Source organism: Microcaecilia unicolor, chromosome 5 (assembly GCF_901765095.1).
Source record: "Microcaecilia unicolor chromosome 5, aMicUni1.1, whole genome shotgun sequence".
NCBI classification, from domain to species: Eukaryota; Metazoa; Chordata; class Amphibia; order Gymnophiona; family Siphonopidae; genus Microcaecilia; species Microcaecilia unicolor.
Genome location: NC_044035.1, coordinates 230,934,191 through 230,958,598, shown reverse-complemented (window position 1 = coordinate 230,958,598; position 24,408 = coordinate 230,934,191). Strand labels below are relative to the sequence as shown.

The 24,408-nt window shown below is 45.2% G+C and overlaps 2 protein-coding genes across 3 annotated transcripts in view; one reads left to right on the top strand and one right to left on the bottom strand.

Moving 5' to 3' along the window:
* The window catches only part of ATP1B1 (ATPase Na+/K+ transporting subunit beta 1), a 204,621-nt gene extending 195,845 nt beyond the window's left edge, over positions 1-8,776 (top strand). The window contains exon 6 of the mRNA XM_030203851.1: positions 5,931-8,776. Coding sequence (XP_030059711.1) covers positions 5,931-6,197 — 267 coding nt within the window. The 3' untranslated portion in view covers positions 6,198-8,776. The remainder of the gene's footprint in view (positions 1-5,930) is intronic.
* NME7 (NME/NM23 family member 7) overlaps positions 6,816-24,408 on the bottom strand; it is a 525,560-nt gene continuing 507,967 nt past the window's right edge. For both annotated transcript variants that reach the window (XM_030203850.1, XM_030203849.1), the window contains exon 12: positions 6,816-8,874. Coding sequence is in view for 1 of the 2 variants with exons in the window: in XM_030203849.1 (XP_030059709.1) it covers positions 8,842-8,874 (33 nt within the window). In the remaining variant the exon portion in view is untranslated. The remainder of the gene's footprint in view (positions 8,875-24,408) is intronic.

Genomic DNA, 24,408 nt, shown 5'->3' with positions numbered 1-24,408 from the left:
CAAGATCTTTCTCATGTTTCGTGCCACCGACCTATCTCGCACAAATTCTACTTGTGGTGTCACGATTAAAGACGGTAATACTCTGGCAAGTCTATTCGCCAATATTTTAGCAAGTAACTTTGCTTCAAACGGTAATAAGGAGATAGGTTGATATGATCGGCAAAACTTTTTAAAAAAGGCATTTTTTACAGGTGCACTGAAAAATGATTCTGCGTGCAACCAAAACACACATCTACACTACCGCAGGCCATTTTTCAGCACACCTTAGTAAAAGGGCCCTTGATTATAGTGTGGTTAAAGAGTTGAAAGCTGCAGGTGAGCTTGAAAGATTATGAGGATGGGAATAATTGGCAATTGGAACTCTGGGATCTAAGAATGGTTTGGATGACAACTAGATGTTCAGCATTTTATTCAGGAAAAAGAAAAATTGTCTGAGTAAAATAAATTCTAGTTGCCTTCTGTGATGATATTTGAGCTAAAGAAGTTAGTGATAGTATGATATAGCTGTTTTGGGTGAATTCTATTAAAAATATACCAGCTGAGAAAAGTTTTATTTTTCTACAGAGAGAATACATACCTTGCAGGCATTATAGTATTCCTTACAGATTTGAATATTCATGGAGGTATTATTTTATTTTTTTTTGCCTTCTCTTTGCTACATAATGGGCTTATTTTCTAAGTAACTGCAATCCATAGTGGTACCATAGGTGATTGTAACTGTCTTGATGGAATATCCCCTTAAGGAACTTCCTTTAGAGCTAACTTTAACATGAAGCTGTACTACTACTACTACTTATCACTTCTATAGCGCTACAAGGCATACGCAGTGCTGTACACCATACAGGACAGGGGTTCCCAAACTTTTCGGCTCACGGCACCCTTAGTGTCCAAGCAATTTTTTGCAACCCCCCCTCCATCCACATGGGTCTCCATACACCCCCATGGCCACATGGGCCTCCATGCACCCCTTCCCAGCCACATGGGTCTCCGCAGTCCCCCAGCCACGTCTCCCTTTCCCTGCAGCCCCTTCTTCCCAGAAAGTCCAGCACACCATTCCCTACAGCCCTTTTCCTCCCTTACATCCAGGACACCTATGCCTTCCCCAAATCCAGCATTGCTAATTACCTTTCTTCCTGCAGATCTAGGATCACTGCCACATCTTTCTCCTTCCCCTGCCGCCCCTGCAGTGCTTGCAGCTTACGTTTTCGGGCTGTCCACGATTCACACAGGCAGGCACTCCAGGGCCTTCCCAGTTTGCCGCATCTGGCCCTCTCTGATGCAACTTCCTGTTGTGAGGGCTGGATGTGGCAGAGGGAAGTCCCTGCAGTGCCTGTGTGAATTGCGGACGGCCTGAAAATGTAAGCTGCAAGCACTGCAGTGGTGGGGGAAGAAGCAGGAAACGGCAGATTCTGGACCTGCAAGACAGCAAAGTAAGGAGCGATGCTCAATTGTGGGCGGTGGGAGGTCAAGATGTGCTGCAGCACCCCTGAGAATTCACTGCGGCACACCAGGGTGCCACGGTGCACATTTTGGGAAACGCTGCTCTAGGAAGTAGCCCGTGTCTCAAGGGAGTCCAAAAGGTGTGCGTTGAGGGTGGGGGGAGATTTGGAACCAACTCATTAATACCTACCTTGTGAAGCCTCCTAGAGTCTTTTTACCTTTTGAAGTGGCTCCTAAAGTCAGAAAGATCAACTGGAAAAGAGACCAGAAAGTGATCTGACCTGAACAGTGGGGTAAAGGTGACTTCATTTCTTATTAAAGGAAGCAGAAGAGAAAACAAATTCAAGAGAGTCCTTAGTTTTACGAGTAAGAGCATGAATGTATTACAGAATGTTGAAGTTTCACATAAATGATACAAATACTTTATCATCTGGTTTCTGAGGGTCATCAGCATAAATATTAAGTTCCAAGAATTATATTGGTGGAGTGAGAAAGTGAATCAGATTCTGAACCTGCGGGAGAGGAAAGTAAAGAGCGATGCTAGATGTAGTTCATCTAAAGATGAGGGATGGGTGAGATCAGCATGATGAGAATAATACATAGCATAAAAATTATTGGAGAAATGTACCAGAAGTACTTCAGTGGAGACTTCGGTTGGTCAACATAGAGAAAAGTGACTCTGTTTTTTTGTTTAGGAGAAATTAGGAGCAGTCTCTTATCTGTTGTAAGAGTTTTCAGCCCCTTTAAGCCAGATTTCAGTTAGGCATTGTGGAAATGTGAAAGAGGGTGGGCCCAGTGCCCAAATAAGTTTTAGCAACATAGTAGTTGCAGGTACAGAGAAAGAGCATTTATTAAAGCTGGTAAGTTAGGGGTCCTGTTTTATTCATAGATAGGAGGGAAAAGGCAACAAAAGAGAAGTTCGTAAATTTAACACTGTCTTTGTGTGGCCTGCTTCTGCAGGGCCAGGGCCGCTGAGAGACTGGGCTTGGCCCGTTCCCTCCCCCGAGGTCGTTGTCGTCACCGCCACCCCCTTCCGTCCACTATCGGGCCAGGCCCCCCTGAATTCAAATCATAGCGCCTCACCTCGACCTCGCTCCGTGTGAAAGAAGTGCACCAGGGGCAGTTTGCAGATCGCCTCCCTTCAGGCCTTCCCTCCCTATGCCTGCCCTTGTGACGAGGGTGGGACACAGGGAGGGAAGGCCCGAAGGGAGGCGATCTGCAGACTGCCGCTGCTGCGCTTCTTTCACACGGAGCGAGGTCGAGGTGAGGCGCCATGATTTGAATTCATGGGGGCCCGGCCCGGTGGTGGATAGAGGGGGGTGTGTGGAGGGGACAGAGGCGCTGGGCCCCTCTTGGAGGCCCGGGGAATTTTGTACCCCCTGCCCCCCCTCTTGGCGGGCCTGTGCAGGGCCATGGTGTACCTTATGGCCTCTCAGTCCAGCAGCACACTTTACTTGTCCTTGGCATGGTTCCTCAAAGTTTTCAGGGCAGTCTTTAGCAATTAGGTCAAAGTACAAAATCTACAAGGTTCCCAGTGGAGCTTGGCCTACCTGACAGTAGCATTGGCAATTCACAAATAAGTGGTGGAGGCATATGCCATGGGGCGTAGTTGCTTCCTGCTGGCCCTCCTTAACATAGCTATGGCACAGTGTCCCACTGTCCTCTCTGCCCGAGACCTGGGTCCATCCAGGGCACCCATTTCTCCCTCGTCATCTTTATCTTTCACCATCTTCCTCAGTTCTATCATCCAGCCTATTAGCTTCAGGTTCTGAACTCAGGGCTTCCTGATCATCCGCATCAAATCCATCATCAGTGGCATCCTCATCCGGCTCCTCTTTCTCCATGACAGTCCGTCATCCAAGGGCTAAGCTTAGCAACTCGCAAAGGCCTATGGGTACCGGGAGCTCAGCTCCAGGGTCTTGCCCTATCATCTACCCACCCATGCTCAGCAAGTCTCTCCCCTGCCCCCCTCTACCCACCCATGCCCAGCAAGTCTCTCCCCTTCCCCCTCTACCCACCCATGCTCAGCAAGTCTCTCCCCTGCCCCCCTCTACCCACCCATGCCCAGCAAGTCTCTCCCCTGCCCCCCTCTACCCATTCATGCAATTCTCTTCCTTGCCCCCCTCTACCCATTCATGCAATTCTCTTCCTTGCCCCCTCTACCCATCCATACCCAGCGATTCTCCTCCCTCCCCTTCCCTGCCGCTCCGAAGCATGTCCAACGATGTCCTTTGCCCCCACCCTCCCCTCCCGCTCCCATCCGTCTTTTTTTAATTACCTCCGTCGAAGCGCGCGCTATTTAAAGCCCTGCTGCGTGCTGGCCGTCTCCAGGCTTCCCCTGCTTGCTTCGGATGATGTTCGTGCCTTAGTCCCGCCTTCGTGAAAAAAGGAAATGACGTCAGAATGAAGGCGGGACTAAGGCATGAACATCATCCGAAGCAAGCAGGGGAAGCCTGGAGACGGCCAGCACGCAGCAGGGCATTAAATAGCGCGCGCTTCAACGGAGGTAATTAATAAAAGACGGATGGGAGCGGGAGCGGGAGGGGAGGGTGGGGGCGAAGGACATGGTTGGACATGCTTCGGAGCGGCAGGGGAGGTAAGCATGGCCTGTGATGGTGCCCTCCTGCCATGCTTACCTCCCGTAATGGAGCCGGCTCGCCCCCAACAACAACCGGCTCACAAGAGCTGTCAAAATTTAACAAGCGGCTCTTGCGAGCCGGTGCGAGCCGGCTCCAGCACACCACTGGTTACAGCCACACAGTAGTTGCAGGTAAAGGGAAAGAACATTTATTAAAGCTGGTAGGTCAGGGGTCCTGTTCTGTTCCCAGGTAGGAGGAAAAAGGCAACATAAAACTAGTCCGTAAATATAACAATGTTCTCGTGTGGCCTGCTTCTGCAGGGCCACAATTTACTTTATGGCTTCTCAGTCCAGCAGTACACTTTATTTGACCCTGGTCTGGTTCCTCAAAGTTATCAGGGCAGTGTCTAGCAATTATTCAGTTCAACATACAAAATCTGCAAGGTTCCCAGTGGAGCTTGGCCTGCCTGAATGTAGCAGTGGCAGTTCACTTTTAAGTATTGGAGGTACATGCCGTGGAGCATTGCTGCTTCCCGCTGGGCTTCCTTAATCTAGCTATGGCCTCAGTTTATATACTCCCTATGCCCTTCTGGTTCCTCCCTTCCCGGGTCACTTCCTCCTTAGGTGGGACTATGGAGTTTAAGGTAGCTCTGACACTGTGAGGGAGCACTATTAACAGAGAGGGGCAACATCCTATAGGCTCTCACAGGCACAAAAACTGAGGGTTATATTTGCAAATCAGGTAGGAGAATCAAGTGCTATTTGTTTCTCAGAAAGCAAAACTTCAACAGCCCTGTCTTTTCTGGAAATGCAGGTCAATTCAAGCTTTTAGCATCCCTAAACAACTGTGTTAGAGTGCATCTTCCTCTTGCGAGAAATGCACATTCTGTCTTTCCTCAGAAAATACTTAGATATAGCTTCAGTAGTTTCAAGGAATGGAACTGTGGCATGGCTCTGAAAAAGTGGAGTAGAGAGGTGATGCAAGCTTGAGGGAGAAGTGAAACGACCCTGTTGTGAGGAAGTATGGGGCAGTGAAGAGATGGGTGAGCCAAACCTTATAAAGAGGAAAAGTGAGAACCTTATGGGGAGAGGAACTGAGAGGGAAGCAGAGCAGGTTTGGATGGCAAAGTGGAGGAGGCCAGAAGATATTACATACCCTTGCCTCCAAATATGTCAAACTTTGCCTACAAACAGGTAAGGAGGGAGGAGGAAAATAAGAGAAGAAAGATTTAGGATGAAGATGATATTAGGAAGAAGCAAGAGAAAAGGAAGTTAAGAAAGAAATGGAGATGGGCTGAGGGATAGTGTGTGTGGTGTGGAGAGAAGAAAAATTGTTAATGGCTGGTTAGGATGGAGAGTATGTGGGGTATATGGACCAGGTCTGACTGGAGAGGAAAAAAAAGTGTGTGCTGTGGATGAGTTGAGGTTGGAGGAATAAAGAGACTTTCATTGCTTCCAGAGCTCTTCTTTTAGCCACAAGTTCTCCTCTGCTCCGCTCTGTACATTTAAAATATGGCCTTGATCCTCCTTGCTTTGTTTTTACTTTTTCTTTGGCTGGGGTAATTTTTGTTGAGTTTAACTTCCCCAAACATTTTGAAAAGGTGGCTCCTATGCTAGTGATTAATCATTATTTGGGTGTTTCTGGTCAACTGCTGCTGTCAGTTCTATGCAGAAAGCGCCTCAATCCAGCTCTAACAAACTTTCATAACATCATTGCAGTTTGATATGCAGCCTGACTTGTTAATGGGAACTTTGTGTAGGTTATGTGTTACTGTACAAATTCAACCTTAACGCATGACAAACTCTGCACAAGAATTAAGTAGTTTTCCCATGTGGAAATACACTGGAAGACTGTATAATCAAACAAATAATTGCTTATGATTTGTATTCCTTCTTTTTGTTTCTTTTGTAGAAAGAAGAAGATGCGGACAAAATTGGACCTGTAGAATATTTTGGGATGAATGGTGCAGCTGGTTTCCCCCTGCAGTACTACCCCTATTATGGCAAACGTCTACAGCCTAAGTATTTGCAGCCCCTGCTGGCCGTACAGTTCACTAATATTACCCACAACACTGAGGTCCGCATTGAGTGCAAAGCCTATGGTGAGAACATCCAATACAATGATAAGGACCGCTTCCAGGGACGCTTTGATATCAAATTTGACATAAAGAACAGCTGATCACAAGCACAACCCATTTACCATAATAAAACAAAAAAAGAAAAACCTACTAGTCTTGAACAAACTGTCATACATATGGGACCTACACTTAATCTTTCTGCTTTACACTAGCTTTCTGCATTTACTAGGTTAGAATGTAAATTTAAAGTGTAGCAATATTGTGACAAATATTTATTCTACTGTAAATGACAAAGACAATGAACATGTACTTGAGCCTTTGGGACATGCCCATTTCTACTGTAAATTATGATTCCATAACTGACATAGTCAGCAGTGTATTTGGCCCCTAAGTATTGCTGCCTTGTGTATTTTATTTGTAGGTGTTCAGTAGTATAGGTACAGACTCTGGTAATTTTATTTTCTAGTCATGTTATACTGTATTTGTTTTCTACTTTGTGAACAAGGCTTGCAGTCCAAGGTGTACATACTCAGTAACGGGGAGAAAACTAGCATGGTATTTTTTTTTCTCAAAGCAGCAGTTCCATGTACACAGATATATAGGTAGATGAATGTCCTATCTATCTGTCTGTGTATTTAGTTAGCCTAGCGTCTCAGTTTTGAAGGTAATTTTATAACAGGGCACCTAGGCTGTCCAGGCAGATAGGAAAGGTGTTATGCTTTTTTTAAATTATTTTTTTAATAAAAGCAACATATATGCCTATGTGCCTTTAGAAAATTACCCTATGAAAAGTAGGCATACACATGTACATCTGCTCTGAGGCAGTTGTAAATTATGTGTCTGCATGTACTAGTAAGAATCGGCACATATGTATGTATTTTATAAAAGAAACCACTTTGTTGCCTCTGGTGTAAGGGTAGTATAGCAGATTTGTGAATAAACTAAACTACAGTACTTGCATACATGCCAATCCCATCCATGCTCTGCCTATTTTCTAACCCCCTCCCTCCTCCCCCCCAGAATGCCTGCACATACAGTGCATAGAAGTAGCCCCTATGATTTCTCTGTGACTACTTCTACATGCCTTGGGCAATTTTATAAGAACCTAGTTGAGTGTGTAAAACATTTTTCCACATATTCAAGTCCCTTATAAAATTACCTCCTTTGTGTTTAGTTCTACTGAGGAAGATCATGTGCTTTAATCTGAAGCAAAAATTAAGTATGCAAGGAACCCGCTTTGGCTTCTTCAAGAATAACTGGAATGAAAGCAGAAGCAAATGAGAATGCACATGATTCCCATGCAAACAGGAGGTAGCTGCCTTTAATTAGACATCCTGAGGGCACATGCTTCCTTCATAGAATGCTAGCGTAACCGTGTTGGTGTGCCTAACCTTTAGGTACCCACAGTTACACCAGCCTTAGAGTGCCTGCATGTAACATACAGAATTATGTAAGTTAAGTGCGTAAGTGGAAGCTCTGCCCATGTGTATGCTCCCTTGGAAATATGCACTATGCAAGATAGTCACATATTTACAGAATAGCACTTAGGCAGCATTCTGGTATATATGTGCATAAGTGCTCACCTAAGCAATTCTGTAATCTAGATGCTGCATTTATGTGCACTCAAATCCCTAGAATGCTCGCTGTTATGTGCATATGTATGCAAATACCCGCTTAACTTGAATAGCACATATTCTGAAAGTTACACAAATCCCTGCACATTTCAGCTCTATGGCTGGTGTACCTGTGGGTGCCTACAAAAGGCGTTGATACTGGATTATGATTGTGTTCTATAATGGAACCTGGGTGCCTAGGTTCCGTTATATAATAGTGTCCTATCATATGGTCTTGGGTGATCTAAAAATGGAGCTCACTTCTAGAATTGCCTCCCATATGGTTATTGCTTCAGTTCCTAGAACAACAAAGAGCTGAAGATGTATCAGGCTCCTTCTCCTACTTTGTATTTCATTTTTGTTTAATAGACTAGTTACAGTGCTATATGGTACCACTAGCAGTCAGTGCTAGAACAGTTTCAGTAAATTGTTAGTTGGCATGGAAGTGTTGCTTTTAAAGAAAAGCCACTACTATTGAGCACTCCATATTTTTCTTTCTTGTGGTGTTAGCCTCTTTTATTTGTAATGAGCAGACTATATATTTTTCCATTTGTCTTCTCTGAAATGCAAAGATGATGGGTTGCACTCTGCTTTGTATTTAATGCTTTTTATAGTGTCTCATTTTCTCCTTGTCCTCCAGTATGCTCTGAAGGTGTGCAAGAGACCAATGTCAGATGGTCAGTTTTGCCAGCAATACAGATACTTATTTTGCTTTATATATTATGGTTTTTTTTCTGGAGACATCACAGTTTGGTGCTCTCTTTATGAATGTTTTAAACCATTGTCATGGTGCAAAAATGTTATATTTATGTAGTTGTATAATTTTTTTTTCTTCTGCAAAATGAAGACATGTAACGAATGAAATAAAACCAAAGCCACTTGTTGAGAATAAACCTAAACCTTTAGTTTGAACTTTATATAAATCAATGCAGTACCCCCACAGGATGCTGTTAAATGTTGTCTAATGTGCAAAAATCAATGTTATAACATCTGTAATCTTCAGCAGAGGTACAGTGCTCTTGTTCTTGTTTTCAGTCCAAACATCAGACAATAAATGAATGAACACATTTCCACTTGTCTGTCTCTCGCTCACTTGAAGAGAAGGAATAAGTAACCAAAGCTAGAAATTATATTAGTTGTTCAGAATCTTGAAAAAGTACTGGACCTGAAAAAGGAAAAGAGTACCATTCAGAAGTGCAGTCTTTTATAGTTTATTAGAACAGCTTATGATAATGAAATCTAAGTTGGTCTTTATCTCCCTAACCCCCATTCTGTCAAGAAAAGCTCTTGATCTGATTTGAATTTTTGGCATAGTTGCCAAATGTGGTTTAAGGGAGGTGGTTACCTACCTACTCATTTCACAAATGCTACCCCCATGGCTGTCAGATGGTAATACATTTTGGTCGCTATCACACCAACATCATATTAGGATTGGCCAGTAGGGGGGAATGCAGTGGACTGAAGTTAGATGCCAGAATGATGTGTACTAAATGCAAATTCAGTATTGGCAATTACTAGTGTAAATCTGCAATTATGCGCCTAACTTTAGGGGCAAACAATGCTAGTTCAGTGGTTGTTGTAAATGCTTCTGCCTAACAGATGTCGGTTAGGTGCTTAACTGACAGTATACTCTGAGGCATATTTTCAAAGCACCTTCCAAAATTCCATAGGTTTCTATGGAACTTTGGAAGGCTAAGTGATTTGAAAATATGCCTCTCTATAACCTTTGCGCGTAAGTGCTAGGCACATCCCGACTCGCCCAGGACCACAGCCCTTGAAGTTGCACACATTTAGCATTTTTAATTTGTAGAATACCGATAAGGGCAGTTACGCGTGTAACTGAAAATTAGTGCCAATTAGCACCAAGTATAGCCAATTATTGGTTAATACCAATTAGCAGCTAATTTAACAATTAAGTTATGCACATAACTGGCACCATTCTATAACATGTGCATGCAACTTTATGTGCTAAGCATGAGAGCAAGTTTACAGACTTAGGGGAAAACAGGGTAATTCTATAACAGGGAACCTAGGATAGAGGGTAAGCAAGGTGCCTATTTCAAGCCTATACCATAAAGAAAAGTAGGTGTTTTCTTTATAGAATACTAATGCAAATGGCAGAAAATGTGCTTACGTTAAGGCATGACTGTTTACAACAGCCCTACAGTTGTAGTAGTGGAGGAGTATCCTAATGGTTAGTGCAGCGGGCTTTGATCCTGGAAACCTGGGTTTAATTCCTATTGCAGCTCCTTGTGACCTTGGGGAAGTCACTTAACCCTCCATTGCCCCAGGTCCTCTAGGGAGAGGTAAAGTACCTGCATATAATGTGTACAGTGCTTCACATGTCTAGTAGCGCCAGTGCTTTTTTTGCACCGGTACGGTTTACCGGCACTTTTTTCCCCCTATCTTGCTCATCTCCCCAATCTCCCGCGGCCACGTTTACCCTATAAGCAGCAGCAGCACCGCAGGCACAGCATTGCAAGTGCGAGGCTATGACATACGCTGTTATCTCAGCAGATCCCCTGCCCCGGAACAGGAAGTTGACATCAGAAGGGCAGGGGATCGGCAGAGCCAACAGTGTGCGTCTGAGCAGTGTGGCCTCACACCTTTCTCTTCTTGATTTTCCCACTGCTGGAATTGCTGGATGGGGTGAGAGGAGGCAGGGGGAGAAATACTGGATGAGGAGAGAAGGGACAAAGGGAGAAATACTAGAAGGGCAAGGGGAGAAATGCTGGATGGGGAAAGGGGACAAAGGGGAGAAATACTGATGGGAGAAGGGGCAAGATGATGGATGGAGAGAGAGGGCAAGGGGGAAAATGCTGAATGGGGAGAGAGGAGGTACGGGGCGAAATGCTGGAAGATTGGATGGTAAGAAAGAACTAAACGTGGATAAAGGCAGAAAATAAAATCGAAGAAAGCTGAAAGGAAAAGGCAGAGAGAAAAATGACACACAGGAAATCCTGGCAATAGAGTTAAAAGAAGATGAGGAAAATATTCACAGACAGGGACCAACACAAATGAAAAGAAGTACATGGCCAGACAACAAAGGTCGAAAAATGAATTTTATTTTTATTTTAAGATAAAGTAGTGTGGTAGCTGCGCTTTTATTTTATTTTTTTGTTTTATTTGTAGTTGTTAATTGTAATATAGTGAATGGAATATTTGAAATTTATGTCTGCTATTTTTATTGCAAGAGGAAATGTTTTTTGTTTTTCTGGTGTTATCTTGCATGCCAAAGTCTGGTTTTGGGGGGTTTCAGCTGATTTTTTTGAGTAGCGCTATAGAAATGATTAGTTGTTAGTAGTAGTTAAATGCCTGCACCTAGATGTTAGCCAGAATGTGTATAAATTATACTATTCTAAAATTAATGCACATATTTGTGTATTCTGCCTATGTGCATGCCCACCAACAAAGAACATGTAATCAAATCATGGTACATACTTTTCCACTTGTTGGTATTCTATAAAGAGTTCATTCAGTCACTAACCCCTGAGTTCTATAAAGGTTGATGAAATTTGCATGCCAAATTTTGGGCGTAATCCTGAGATGTGCGCATAACATAATTACTTAATGAGCCAATTAACACCAATTATTGGAATTAATTGGCAATTTGGATTTATGTGCGATTCTTCCTGTGCGCAATTCTATAAAGTTGTGCACCAAAATTGTCTCGTGCAAAACCCAAAAAGGGGTGAGGTCATGGAAGGGACATGGGTAGGTCAGGGGCATTCCCATAATTTAGTCATGATGTTATAGAATTTCAGAGTTGTGTGCTTAACTTGTATGCCAGGATATACACCAGGTTTCACTTGTGTAAATCCGCACCTAAAGTTGGTCGTGAGATAAGTACTATTCTATAAAGGGCACTTGGCGTGGAGTGCCCTTTACAGAATGCAATCTCAGCACAGATCTTTCCTAACTTTTGGTGCTATTTACTGGATCCGCCTCTGACTAGAATACCACCAACCATGTACATTCATATTCCTGCTGCTTAAAACTTTGAATATCAACCCCGCCAGCATCAACATATTCTTCTTCTAACCCCAGTATCAGCACTCCCTTCTCCAAACCTAGCCACATCTGCCCTCATTCTCCCAGCCCTTGCATCAGCCCCCCTCCTCCAAGCTCCAGGACAGCATCAACTCTCTTTTCCAAGATCTCCTCTTCTCCAAGCTCCTGTTCTTCCAATCCTAGCATCAGCATTCTTTTGTCCTGAGATCCATTCACTGACCTGGCACACAGCAGCACGAGATAAGCACTTCCATATCATCATGCTGATCAATCCATAGACTGGTGGGTTGTATCCATCTACCAGCAGGTGGAGATAGAGAGCAATCCCTTTGCCTCCCTATATGTGGTCATGTGCTGCCGGAAACTCCTCAGTATATCTCAGCAGGTGGTGGTCACACACAGCAGCAGCTCTGGCTAGGTCTCCAAGCCTAATTTTTAGGTTTTGTTGAGTACCTGGGGTTGAGGGCTCTTCTTGAGCAAGTGCAAACCTGGTGGCGCCAGGTCCCTCCTTTTCTCCCCCCGCCCGCTGGCTCCGTTAAAAAAAAAAAAAAATAAAAAATTTTGGACGTCCTTAAGGGCGTTTATTTCGACGTTTATTTAAACGTTTATTGCAGCTACTCACTGGGACACCAGGTCGTTACAGCTCGGAGCGAGAAGCAGGTAATTTTTACCTTTTTATAGCGGGCAAGGGGTTCCCCGATCGATCTCCACGTGGCCTATGGCGTCGGAGGGCGAGGGCGCGAAGGATCGCTCCCCGGAACGCGTGTGCGATTCTAGCGGGGATGCGGGGGTCTTAAAGTCTGATTCGCACTTGTTGGGTGTCAGTTCGGAGGCCGGTCAGTGTCCCGGGTCTTCCTCCGGTGCGGAGTTTTTTCCCGCCATAAACGCCCATCCCCCGCTGCTCGCCTCCGCCATCTTGGCCGGCCACTCTGCTCGGACTCTGTTTCCTCTGATGTAGATGAGGGCAGCGTATCTGAGTTCTCCCAACGGTCCTTTGGGGATTCCTTGGAGGAGACGGATTCCCGCTCGGATGCAGCGGATGACCCCTCTGCAGCGCGGATCTTTCGCTCAGAGGATTTGCCCAACCTGTTAGTGCAGGCCATGAGCATTTTGAAGATTTCCTCTCCGGAGGACGTCTCTCCCTCAGCCCCTGTTGGCTCCGCCATTATGCTGGGGACGAAGCGCCCGCCTAGAACCTTCCACGTGCATGATGCCATGCACACCTTAATTTCGGCTCAATGGGATGTCCCGGAAGCGAGCCTCAAAATGGCTAGGGCTATGTCCCGCCTCTATCCTTTGCCTGAAAGTGAACGGGAGGCCTTTCTTTGGCCTACCGTGGATTCTTTAATCACTGCGGTGACTAAGAAAACGGCGTTGCCGGTGGAAGGTGGCATGGCCCTAAAGGACGCCCAAGACAGAAGATTGGAGGCGGCCTTAAGGTTGTCCTTCGAGGCGGCTGCCTTAAGTTTGCAGGCCTCAGTTTGGGCTCCTATGTGGTCTGGGCGTGCCTGACGATGGTGCAGCGGGCTTCCCCCTCGGATCCTTCCTTGAGGGCTGATTGGCCGGCCCTGGAATCGGGCTTGGCTTATTTGGCAGACTTACTGTATGATGTCTTGAGAGCCTCGGCTAAAGGTATGGCTCAGACAGTCTCTGCGCAGCGGTGGCTTTGGCTGAAACATTGGTCTGCGGACCACGCCTCTAAGTCCCGCCTGGCTAAGTTGCCCTTTAAAGGCAAGCTGCTCTTTGGGGTCGAGCTGGACAAAATTGTGACCGATCTCGGCACGTCTAAGGGCAAGAGGTTACCAGAGGTCAGGGCTCGGGCCAGTGCTCGCCCCGGTATCTCCAGAGGACGGTTTCAGGAAGCCTGTCGGTACCGCCCAGGCAAGTCGGGCTCCTCTGCCCCCTCTTCCTTCAAGAGGAACTTCTCCCCCAAGCAGCATTCCTTTCGCAGAGACCGCCGTCCCGGAGGTGCGCCCTCCGGTCCTCCCCCAGGGTCTCGTACCCAATGACGGGGTCCTGGTCCATGGCCCAGTGCAGATTGGAGGACGCCTGTCCTCGTTTCTGGGCGAGTGGACCAGGGTAACTTCAGACGCTTGGGTGCTGGAAGTCATCAGAGACGGCTACAAGCTAGAGTTCTGCCGACCCTTAAGAGACGGGTTTGTACTCTCTCCCTGCAAGTCTCCGGTCAAAGCTGTGGCAGTGCAGCAGACCTTGGACAATCTGATCCGCCTGGGTGCGGTCGTTCCGGTGCCAGAAAATCAGATTGGCAAGGGACGTTACTCCATTTACTTTGTGGTACCAAAGAAAGGAGGTTCTGTCCGGCCTATCCTCGACCTCAAAGGGGTCAATCGGGCCTTGAAAGTTTGGCACTTTCGCATGGAGACTCTCCGCTCTGTTATAGCGGCAGTGAAGGCAGGGGAGTTCCTGGCATCCTTGGACATCAAGGAAGCGTACTTGCATATTCCCATCTGGCCTCCTCATCAACGCTTTCTGCGTTTTGCAGTCCTGGGCCGACACTTCCAGTTCAGAGCCCTCCCGTTCGGGTTGGCTACTGCTCCGCGGACCTTCTCCAAAGTAATGGTGGTCATCGCGGCCTTCCTGAGAAAGGAAGGAGTACAAGTCCATCCTTATCTGGACGACTGGTTGATCCGAGCCCCCTCTTATGCAGAGTGCGGCAAAGCTGTGGACCGGGTGATTGCTCTTTTGAGCTCCCTGGGGTGGATCATCAACTGGGAGAAAAGCCAGCTGCGTCCGACTCAGTCCCTGGAGTATCTGGGAGTTCGATTCGACACCCAAGTAGGCAGAGTGTCCCTGCCGGACAATCGGATTGTCAAACTTCAGGCTCAGGTGGACCAGTTCCTAGTAGCCTCTCCGCTTCGGGCTTGGGACTATGTGCAGCTGTTGGGCTCTATGACGGCCACGATGGAAGTAGTGCCCTGGGCCAGGGCTCATATGAGACCACTACAACACTCTCTGCTGCAGCGCTGGACTCCGGTGTCGGAGGATTATGCTGTGCGCCTTCCCTTGGACCCAGCAGTGCGCAAGGCGCTGAGCTGGTGGCTGCAGACAGACAAGTTGTCTGCAGGGATGCCTCTTGTGACCCCGGAGTGGATTGTCGTCACGACGGACGCCTCTTTGACGGGCTGGGGAGCCCACTGCTTGGGAAGGACAGCGCAGGGGCTCTGGTCTCCTGCAGAGGCAAAGTGGTCTATCAACCTCCTGGAACTCAGAGCCATTCGGTTGGCGCTTTTGGAGTTCCTCCCGGTACTGGCGTTGAAGCCAGTACGGGTCCTGTCGGACAATGCCACGGCTGTGGCCTATGTCAACCGCCAGGGAGGTACCAAGAGCGCCCCTCTAGCCAAGGAAGCCATGAATCTATGCCAGTGGGCGGAAGCGAACCTGGAACAGCTGTCAGCGGCCCACATTGCCGGAGTCATGAATGTCAAGGCGGACTTTCTCAGTCGCCATACCTTGGATCCCGGAGAGTGGCAGTTATCGGCTCAGGCGTTCTTGGACATCACGAAGCGCTGGGGCCAGCCGAGCCTAGATCTGATGGCGTCATCGGCCAATTGCCAAGTGCCGCGCTTTTTCAGCAGAGGACGGGACCCTCGATCTCTGAGAGTAGATGCTCTTCTCCAACAGTGGCCGACACAGGAGCTTCTCTATGTGTTCCCGCCCTGGCCCATGTTGGGCAGGGTACTAGATCGGGTGGCAAAGCATCCGGGCCGAATAATCCTGGTGGGTCCGGACTGGCCCAGACGTCCCTGGTATGCGGACTTGATCAGGCTCTCAGTGGACGACCCTCTGCGGCTGCCAGTGGAGCAGGGCCTGTTGCATCAGGGTCCCGTGGTGATGGAGGATCCCTCCCCCTTTGGTCTTACGGCCTGGCTATTGAGCGGCAGCATCTGAGGAAGAAGGGCTTCTCAGACAAGGTCATCGCCACTATGCTGAGAGCGATGAAGCGCTCTACTTCTACTGCTTACGCCAGGGTTTGGCGTACCTTTGCAGCGTGGTGTGAAGCAGGCTCACTTTCTCCCTTCACTGCTCCAATTTCTTCAGTGCTGGCGTTCCTGCAAGAAGGTCTGGAGAAAGGCCTGTCGCTCAGTTCCCTTAAAGTCCAGGTAGGGCTCTGGCTTGCTTCAGGGGCCGCCTGAAGGGTGCTTCCCTGGCTTCGCAGCCAGATGTGGTACGTTTCCTCAAGGGAGTTAATCACCTGCGCCCTCCTCTGCACTCAGTGGTGCCTGCGTGGAATCTCAACCTGGTGCTAAGAGCCTTGCAGAAGCCGCCTTTTGAACCCTTGTCGAGGGCATCTCTGAAAGACCTGATGTTGAAAGCGGTCTTTTTGGTGGCTATTACTTCAGCCAGAAGAGTTTCCGAGCTCCAGGCACTCTCATGTCGAGAGCCTTTTCTGCAGTTCACTGAGGCAGGAGTGACTATTCGCACAGTGCCTTCCTTCCTGCCCAAGATTGTTTCTCGCTTCCATGTGAATCAGAAGCTCTGTCTCCCTTCCTTTCGTAGGGAGGACTACCCAGAGGAATACTCTGCTCTCAAATTTCTGGATGTGAGACGAGTCATCATCAGATACTTGGAAGTGACCAATGATTTCCGGAAATCGGATCATCTGTTTGTCCTGTTTGCAGGTCCTCGTAAGGGTCTGCAGGCTGCTAAGCCTACAGTGGCAAGATGGGTCAAGGAAGCCATAGCAGCGGCTTATGTGGCCGCGGGGAAGGTACCGCCTATTCAGCTGAAGGCTCACTCCACTAGAGCTCAGGCGGCCTCGATGGCAGAGGCCGGGTCCGTCTCCTTGGAAGAGATATGCAAGGCGGCAACTTGGGCATTGGCCCATACCTTCTCCAGGCATTACCGCTTGACTGTGGCTGCTCGGGCGGAGGCCTGGTTTGGAGCTTCAGTGTTGCGGTCAGGGATTTCAATGTCCCGCCCTGGGTGAGTACTGCTTCGGTACATCCCACCAGTCTATGGATTGATCAGCATGATGATATGGAAGGTAAAATTATGTATCATACATGATAATTTTCTTTCCATTAATCATAGCTGATCAATCCATAGCCCCTCCCAGATATCTGTACTGTTTATATTCTGGTTGCATTTCAGGTTCAAGTTTAGTCTTCAGTTGCTTCAGGAGGACTTCGTGTTCAAGTTTTTTCAATTGGATTCTTCAAGAGTTGAGACAAGTTTGTGTTACAGTGAGCTGCTGCATTCCTCTCCCCTCCGTTTTGCGGGGCTGGATTGAGACATAAATTCTGCCGGCGCTCCCTCCCGCTTCGTGCGGCTGTAGGGCACCTTTGTACCCTTCCCGCTTCGGCGGTGTTAGGGTCAGTCAGCTCCTCCCGCGGTTGCGGTTGCAGGATAAGCCAGATCTCCCCGCATCGGCGGGGTGGTGTCCCTCCCCCGCTCCGCGGGGAGGAGCTGGATGGATTCCCCTCCCCCACTTGTGTGGGGATGAGCTGGGTTAATTCCCCTCCCCCGTTTCGGCGGTGGTGAGCTGGGCAGAGTGTCCCTTTGTGGGTGTAATTCTCTAAGTGCTGAGTCCTGCGGATGGAGCTTGGATATCGACATACTGAGGAGTTTCCAGCAGCACATGACCACATATAGGGAGGCAAAAGGATTGCTCTCTATCTCCACCTGCTGGTAGATGGACACAACCCACCAGTCTATGGATTGATCAGCTATGATTAATGGAAAGAAAATTATCAGGTATGATACATAATTTTACCTTCATGAGAACAAGCAACCTACTTGTCCTCAGAGAAAATGAAGATACATACCTGTAGCAGGTATTCTCCGAGGACAGTCGGCTGATTGTTCTCACATACCCGCCCACCTCCCCTTTGGATTTGTCTTTCCTTTTCTTTGCTTGTTATCAAACTGACAGGATTCTTGTGCGACGGGCGGGGGCCTGATGGCTGTGCGCGCACGATCGAAGGCTCTAGCAAACTTCTGTTGCTAGGTAGATTCCAGTCTTGGGGCTGCCGTGGACGTCACCCATTCGTGAGAACAATCAGCCTGCTGTCCTCAGAAAATACCTGCTACAGGTATGTATCTTCATTTTCTGAAGGCACCTGTCTCAACTGAGACTTCTCAACTGACAAATAGCACAAATGGAAAAAAAGAGGCGTAAAGCAGAAGCCGAAAAAAAAAGACGTAATGCACGCACTGAACATGAAAAAGCAGAAGAACGTGAAAAAGCAACTGCGAGGAAAAGAGCTAAGATACAACATATGACTCCTGAGGAAAGAATGAGTAACAGGAAAAGAAAAACAGAAAAAAAGCGAATTGCAGAAATGACGGACCAAGAAAGAGAAACACACAAAACTAGGCATGCTGCTACACAAAGAAATAGATTACAACCAATAAGAGATCAAAAGAGAAGAGCACATTTACTACAACAAAGACAAAAACAAAGGACAACAACACAAACTGCAGACAACAATGACACAAGGAATAACACAATGACAGTACAGTGCACAACTCAGACCACAGGAATTGCCATAATAGACTGTGTCAATGAGAATGACATTCAGTACTACAGTTGTGGACAGCTAAACACAGTCTGTATATTTTGCAAAGCAAAATTTTTCAAACATGAAACACCATCTGACAACCTTTTCAAACAATGCTGTAGTAAAGGAAAAGTTCAACTACCAAAAATTAGAACACATGAAATCATAGAAAAGCTTCTTTGTGGAGAACATGAATATGCAAACAATTTCAAACAAAACATTAGGTCCATTAACAGTTCTTTAGCTTTCGCATCCATGGGAGCAAACATTGCAGCACCACCAGGATATGGCCCTTACTGTTTCAGAATTCATGGAAACATTTATCATAGAACAGGAACACTACATCCTTCAAAAGACAAAAAAAGACAATTTGCACAGTTATATATTCTAGATCCTGAAGAAGCAGCGAGTCAAAGACTACAAAACTCAACAAATGAAAAAATAAATGATATATTAATGAAACAATTAAGTAAAATTATGGCACAAGAAAATCCATTTGCACATGCATGTAAAATGTTGTTTGAAGTGGAAAATGAGTGCATATATGAAGCTAAACAACAAAAAATAGAACCAACAACAGTATCAATGGTCATTGTTAAAGACCGTAAAAATGATCAAAGACGATACAATGCTCCTAGAGCAAATGAAGTCGCATTCATCTTCCAAAATACAGATGGAGAACCTCCATTACACAGAGAACTAATCATACATTGCAGAAACAAGGAAAACGAGGAACAAAAACATGAGATTATCAGTGTCTTAGATCCAAATCTGGAACCTATGGTATATCCAATATTATTCCCATATGGAGATCAGAGTTGGGGGATAGATATTCCTTTATGCAAACAACCAACATCTATACGCAACCTGAACAACACATCAAAAAAACCTAGAATACGAGTAACACAAATGCAGTACTATGGGTACCGTTTTGCAATTAGAGACGAATTTAACCCTTTCCTAAGTGCAGGTAAATTAACACAACAATATTTTGTAGATGCATACATTAAAACAGAGGCAAACAGACTAAATTATATTCGAAACAATCAAAAACAATTAAGAATTGAAAAATACTCAGGCTTACTGGACCACCTAGCAAGTGAAGCTACAAACAGAGGAAATACACCAGGACAGGCATTTATTTTGCCATCATCATTTGCTGGAAGTCCTAGAAATATGCATCAAAACTATCAAGATGCAATGGCTATAGTTAGAAAATATGGCAAGCCAGACCTGTTTATCACTATGACCTGCAACCCAAGATGGGAAGAAATTAATAACAATCTACAAAAAGGAGAGGCACCACAATTTAGACCTGACTTAGTGGCAAGGGTGTTTCATTTAAAATTAAAAGAATTAGTACATGATATATGCAAACAGCATATATGTGGTGTTCCTCTTGCTATCATTTATGTCATTGAATTTCAAAAAAGAGGTTTACCCCATGCCCACATATTACTTATCCTCAAGGAGGAAAACAAACCAAAAACAAAGGAAATAATTGACAAAATAGTATGTGCAGAAATACCTTCTGAACAAAACTGCCCAAGACTGCATGCAACAGTTATCAAACATATGATACATGGCCCATGCAATCAAAAAAATGTACATTTACCATGCATGCTAAATGGTAAGTGTTCTAAACAATTTCCAAAAGCATTCCAAGATGAAACCATAGAAAACTGTGATGGATATCCCAAATATCGACGACGGGACAATGGGATTGGTACAGTGTTACATGGACAATTGATTAATAACAGTTGGGTAGTCCCTTACAACCCTTATTTACTTTTAAAATACAACTGCCATATAAATGTAGAAATATGTGCATCTATAAAAAGTGTAAAATACCTTTTTAAATATGTCTACAAAGGACATGATTGTGCAAATGTACTTATTACAGAGCACAACAATGTACAACATGATGAAATAAAAACATTCACAGACTCAAGATATATTAGTGCACCAGAGGCTGCATGGCGATTAAACAGCTTCGAAATGCATCATCAATCACATAGCATACAAAGATTAGAAGTACACTTAGAAAATGAACAGAACATTGTTTTCCAACCACACAAAGTTGTAACAGCAGTAGAAACAGCCAAAACAAGGGACACAACTTTAACAGCCTGGTTCAAACTAAATGCAGAAGATAATAATGCAAAACACATTTTGTATACAGATATACCTGTATACTATACTTTTGATAAAACAGAAAGGAAATGGAAAACTAGAAAAGCTGGACATAACAAAACCATTGGAAGAATGTATACAGTACATTTTGCAAACGAGCCAGAACGTTACTGTTTACGAATGATACTTCTACACAAACCAGGTGCACAGTCCTTTCAAGACCTAAAAACTGTGGACAATGTAATTTATCCAACCTTTCAAGAAACAGCTAAAAAACTAGGGCTCATTCAAGATGAGGCACTATGGGACAACACATTAGAAGATGCAATCACGAGCAACATGCCTCAGCAAATTAGAGACCTATTTGCATACATTTGTGTTTTTGCAGAAATAACAAATGCTTTTCAACTTTATTCAAAATACAAAAATTATATGGAAGAAGATCTTAAACAACAGCATGGCTGTCAAGGTGATTGCCTGCTATGTGAAGAAGTGTGCCTTCATAAAATACAAGCAGTACTCATTACACATGCAAAACACCTACAACAATTTGGGTTACCAAACATCACGCACAAATTGGAAGATCAACACGTTGCCTACAATGCTGCACATGAAAAAAGAAAAGCAGAAGAAATGCAAAAAAAAACTAAATAATGAACAAAGAGAAGCATTTAAAACAATACTTTTGGCATGCAACACAAACAATAATTCACACACGTGCTTCTTCCTTGATGGTCTAGGTGGAAGTGGGAAAACATTTACATACAAATCAATCATCAGCATGATAAGAGGGGAAGGAGGAATTGCACTACCTGTTGCATCCACAGGAATTGCAGCAAATTTACTTCCAGGAGGACGAACGTATCATTCACAATTCAAATTACCAGTACCTCTCCTGGAAACATCAACATCAACTATGCGGTTAACATCCCATGATGCCTCCGTCATTAGAGATGCAAAAATAATTATCTGGGATGAATCAACAATGGCACCCAGTATGGCTCTCGATGCTGTAGATAGACTACTGAAAGAAATAATGAAGAACCAAAGACCATTTGGGGGAAAAGTAGTACTACTTGGTGGAGACTTCCAACAAACTTTACCAGTAGTACCTCATGGGCACCCTGCAAGCATTATTGAAGCAAGCATTAAATTTAACAAACTTTGGAAAAATTTTAAAATACTTAAACTAGAAAAAAATGTACGCTCAGTAGACCCCGAATATAACAGATGGCTTATTACGTTAGCACAAGGAAAGCTACCATGTCCAAACGGTTACAAAGATGTTATTGAAATACCACAAAAACATCTTTGTGAGGACAGTATAGTTAATGCCATTTATGGACATAAACTTACACCAGATTCTGTTGCAAACTTTGCAAAAAAGGCAATTCTATGCCCAAAGAATTCACAAGTAGACACCATAAATGAGTCTGTACTAAATATTTTAGACGGAAAAACAATCACTTACTTAAGTTCAGACTCTATTCAAGATTCCAATAATGAAGAACATCAATTATATCCTATAGAGTTCCTACATCAGCAAACACCAAGTGGCATGCCTACCCATAAACTGCAGTTAAAAATTGGAGCAATCATTATCCTGCTACGAAACTTAAACACAAAACAAGGTTTATGCAATGGGACTCGCTTGATAGTAAAAGACTTGAAAAAAAATCTAATAATTAGCCAAATAATCACAGGATCAACAGCAGGAACAATTGTCTTTATACCACGCATACAACTAGCACCATCCAACACTGACCTGCCTTTCACATTACTAAGAAAACAGTTTCCAGTTAAACTAGCTTTTGCCATGACTATAAACAAAGCACAAGGACAAACTTTTGACAAAGTCGGAATTTATCTACCAGAACCTGTGTTTACCCATGGGCAACTATATGTAGCATTCTCAAGAGTTAAAACATCTGCAGATGCAATTGTGAAAGTCATTAATGGACCAGAACAAGGACACCTTTTCAAAAACTGTACAAAAGTTTACACAAAAAACATTGTATATAAAGACATTTTAAAAATGTAAAAAAAAAACATTAAACCTGTTTGATTAACAAAAAACAACTTTGTCATCTAATCTTACTTACACAAGTTTCATGTCTTACAAACACAGACCTTACAAAATATCTCACTGTAACACACACACACTCTCACATTCACTCCTCTCTCTCACACAGACACTCTCAAACACTCTCTCAAACATATACTGCACCTGGGAAGACAGTTGCTTCACATGACGGAACAACACAGCAACAGATGATTTACAAATTTAACAAATATTCCTTCTCATTATAATACTTTTCTAACAACTCTGTAGTTACCAAAAACAAAAACAAAAAAAAAACATTGCTAGCGCCCGTTTCCTTTCAAACAGAAACGGGCCTTTTTTACTAGTGATATATAATTTTACCATAAGCACCGCCATACTGGGAAAAGACCAAGGGTCCATCAAGCCCAGCATCCTGTCTCTGACAGCGGCCAATCCAGGCTTCAAGAACCTGGCACCCCCCCCCCCCCCAAAAAAAAAAAAAAAATTAATAATGTTCAATGGACTTTTCCTTCAGGAATCTGTCCAAACCCCCCTTAAACTCCGTAAGGCCAGCCGCTGCCACCACATTCTCCGGCAACGAGTTCCAGAGTGCAGCTACACGCTGAGTAAAGAAAATCTTTCTCCTATTTGTTTTAAATCTACCATATTCTAGCTTCATCTTGTGTCCCCTGGTTCTACTATTGTTTGAAAGTGTAAACAAACGCTTCACATCTGTCTGCTCTACTCCGCTCATTATTTTGTAGACTTCTATCATATCACCCCCTCAGCCGCCTTTTCTCCAAGCTGAAGAGCCCTAACCTTCTCAGCCTTTCCTCATAGGGAAGTCGTTCCATCCCTTTTATCATTTTTATCGCCCTTCTCTGCACCTTCTCCAATTCCTTTATATCTTTTTTGAGATGCGGCGACCAGACTTGGACACAATATTTGAGGTGCAGTCGCACCATAGAGCGATACAATGGCATTATAACATTCTCATGTTTGTTTTCCATCCCTTTCCTAAGTATACTCAACATTCTGTGTGCTTTCTTGGCCGCCGCAGCACACTGAGCAGAAGTTTTCAAAGTCTTGTCAACGATGACTCCCAGATCCCTTTCTAGGTCTGTGACTCCTAATGCGGAACCTTGCATAACATAGCTGTAATTCAGGTTCCTCTTACCCACATGCATCACTTAGCACTTGTCAACATTGAACTTCATCTGCCACTTGGACGCCCAATCCCCCAGTCTCGCGAGGTCCTCCTGTAATATTTCACACTCCTCCTGCTACTTGACGACCCTGAATAACTTTGAGGCATATTTTCAAAGCACTTAGCCTTCCAAAGTTCCATAGAAACCTATGGAACTTTGGAAGGCTAAGTGCTTTGAAAATATGCCTCTTTGTCATCTGCGAATTTAATTACCTCACTAGTTACTCCCATCTCTAGGTAATTTATAAATACGTTAAAAAGCAGCGGTCCCAGCACAGACCCCTGAGGGACCCCACTAACTACCCTTCTCCACTGAGAATACTGACCACGCCCGGAACAGACTCTGACCTCGACGCCTGCATTGGCTTCCCAGTCTTTCTCCACAGCCGCTCTGCACGAGAGTCTCCGGGCCGTTCTTCCAGAGATTCTGGGAGAGCTGTTGCGCCCTTCGCCTCCAGTACCGGGGGTGCTTGCGCCACCGGTACCATCGAGCGAGGCAACAGCTGGCCCTTTGCCCGGGGTGAGGTCTCCGACATTGGTACCGCTTGCGGTACCGGCTGCGGCCGCCTCCCAGGAAGACTCCCCGACGACGTCGGTGGAGGGAACTTCGCCGGTGCGGGCGAGGGAGTCTACCTCTCGGCGCTCCCACCGTGGCTGTGTTTCCACGGAGTCGAGTCAGGCACGGCTTCAGACGCAGGTTCATGAACTTGTGTCTGATACTGATGGTGAGGCCTCGTGGGAGGAGGAGGAGGACATCAGATATTTCTCTGACGAGGAGTCTGA